At 48.6% G+C, this 2,742-nt stretch overlaps 1 protein-coding gene across 1 annotated transcript in view; it reads right to left on the bottom strand.

Annotated features, from left to right (window-relative positions):
• The window catches only part of Defb1 (defensin beta 1), a 13,636-nt gene extending 12,859 nt beyond the window's left edge, over positions 1–777 (bottom strand). Inside the window, exon 1 of the mRNA XM_008847191.3 lies at positions 588–777. Coding sequence (XP_008845413.1) covers positions 588–645 — 58 coding nt within the window. The 5' untranslated portion in view covers positions 646–777. The remainder of the gene's footprint in view (positions 1–587) is intronic.
• Positions 778–2,742: the final 1,965 nt, after the last annotated feature.

Genomic DNA, 2,742 nt, shown 5'->3' with positions numbered 1-2,742 from the left:
TGTGGGGGTGAGGGGGGTGTCCTTCACTACTACTTCACCCACCTTCTCCCACATCAAACAGGCTGCTACGGCCCAGAGAATCTGCAACATTCTGGCCAGATGTGAAACCCTTCCCTTTGACGGGGGAAATCTCACGTAGAGAATGTGGCTCCCAGGGGATGTGAAAGGTCATTTGTCAACTACTAACTGCATACCCTGTGTGTCTAGCACCTACAACTGGCTGAGCTGGCCTGGTGGAAGGGGCAGTGGCATTTTGCCTGCAGCGGATACTCAGGGAGGCCCCACCCAGAGACCCAGGTGAGGCTGCTGCTTCTCTCTAGATCAAAGGCTAGCCTCTCCATATGAAGAATCTTCCTACATGAGAAGCAGGTTCCCACACAGAATACTTCCAAATTATAGAAACAAAGAAGGGTGTTTGGAGATACCTACACTACTTAGCTCTGAGTTCTCACCAGCCTCATTTTCTGCTGCCCAGGGGCTGACTCCTGGCCACTCAGGATGCTTTCCTGCTATTAGGTTCACAGACCAGGAGGCAGTTGTTCTCCGTTCTCTTTAGCCTCTGTATCACCAAAGGTCGCACAGCTTACCTGGCTCCATCTGGGAGAAGAGACATAACATCACCAGCAGAACGTAATGCGTTTTCATGGTGGCTGCACTCAGAGTCCAGAGTGTGGCGAGGACGCGAGAATGCTGGGTAGCTCAGCGGCAGAGGCATCTGGAGGCTTGCGTGTGCTTGTTTTTATAGGGACGCTGGATTGCATAACCTCCTAAAGGAGCTGGAGGGAGGTGTTGCAATCCAGAGTGAAGCTCTAAAAGCGACACCTCAGATCATTTGCCATGGAAGCGTTGAGGTCCTGTGGGCACGGGTCACCTCTCCCCAGCTCCAGATCAACTCTGATGTCAGCCTGGAAAGTGAAACTAGGCATTGTTTCCCAGGTTAGGGGTTCTGAGGGGATCCTGGGAGCAAGGCAGCTCACACCAGGACCTCTCATATGACTCAGAAGCCCAGAAACCCAAGCAGGTGAACGTCTGGCTCCAGGCTGGTTTTAGTCCCTTCCATTTAGCTGCTTTCCTTTACACTGGCTCAGAATTCAAGTTCTGGGATAAAGGTGAACCGGTTGCTGGGATGGAAGCTATTCCTCAGCAGCAGTTGAGGTCGCTTTCTCATCTCTCTCCTTAGGTAGACCTTACTACCGAGGGACCAAAATCAGCTTGTGTTTCCAATTGGACATGTGTTCCTGGGATTTTCCAAATGGTGCTCTCCAGATAATCAGCTCTCAGTCAAGCTGCAGCAGCATCTGGGATGAGTCCAGGGAGGTGCACCTGTCTACCTGGAGCATGGCCTTAGCTAGTGTCTAAGGATCCCCCAAGCATTCAGTGATTTTAAAGATTTAAAATATTTTGTTTTCATTAATTTTCCAGTGCAATTCTGTAAGCTATGTTTCTAGTATATTATGAAGAATCATATCTGTAAGAAGTGGTGAAGGGCTCTAACCAACAAGAGCAGAGTTTACTTAAGAGGACATGGGGCAGCTCATGAAATCATTGATGGAGGCTGAAGAATTGGGCTTGTGATTGACCTTCCACGAACAGGATCCAATCAGTGCCATAGACCTGATCTGACGAGGACTTCGAGGTGCAGCCCACAGGCATGGGATACCAGACCAGGCATATCAGAAGCTACTGCCGCCTCAGTAAAATATCTTTCTGGGCTAAGGCATTGACACTCCAGACGTATCTATGGTTAGATGCAGATATGGATAGACAGCTGTAGAAGGAGACAGAGAAAGATACATAGAAGCAGAGATGAAGATAGAGAGCGAGCTAGAGGCAGAGACTGAAAGAGCATCAAAGATCAAGAGAAGCTGAGGGAAAATGACAGAGACAGACACAGAGACTGATACGCATTTAGAGAGGCAGAGACAGACAGAGTCAGGGAAATGCCAGAGATGGTGAGGAAGAGATAAACACACAGAAACAGAAACTGAGAAAGATTTAGTTGGAGAGATGAGTTTCTCACCCAGCCGCAGCTTGGCCCTGCTGTCTGTCTAGCCTTTGGTCAGAGTCTGGATGCTTTCCTGGGTGGCAAAGTCCCAATCAATCCTAAAGTTGACTGCAAGCAGGTCTGGGAAAGCGAGGTCACTGACTGTTTTTTCAACAGCTCGGAGGGCTTTTTTTTTTTTCCCCACCACTTTTCTGACACAGAGGATTCTCCAGATAATCAAATACAAGGTTCTGGGTACCTCCTATGAGCTGTGTGGTTCTGGTCAAGGTCATTGATTTGTTCATGCCCTCATACAAGGGTACCCACTTTATTCCCATTATGTGCCAGGCATAGACTACTGAGAAGAAAAGCCTTAAAGAGCTTCCTTTTAAAAGTGCTGCTGGGGGACAGATGAACAGAGACGACTTAGGGTGAAGCTGGGCAGGGTCTCTGATGGTATCATCTGGGTAGAAAGTAAAAAGCCCAGGAGGTCAAGAGTTTTGAATCCCTGAAGCTGAGCCTGCATGAATCCTGTCTGGTGGGGCACTGCTGACTGTTCCTGAGGATGTCTCTTCAGAACGCTCGAGGAAATGAAGAGACGAGACAGAACTTTTGGTTCTTTTTCTGTCTTCGTTATTGTGAGTGTCCAAATCCCACCAGGAGGCAGTTGCATAGAGAATAGACACGTATAGTGACTCTTTGGGTCACTATATCGCTTCAGGAGGCAGAGGCAGTTAGCATAGAGGTTGGAAACGTAC

This window comes from Nannospalax galili, unplaced genomic scaffold (genome assembly GCF_000622305.1).
Source record: "Nannospalax galili isolate Female #2095 unplaced genomic scaffold, S.galili_v1.0 scaffold1483, whole genome shotgun sequence".
Classification (NCBI taxonomy): Eukaryota; Metazoa; Chordata; class Mammalia; order Rodentia; family Spalacidae; genus Nannospalax; species Nannospalax galili.
The sequence above is the reverse complement of the archived record's forward strand: the minus strand, read 5'-3'. Positions and strand labels throughout refer to the sequence as shown.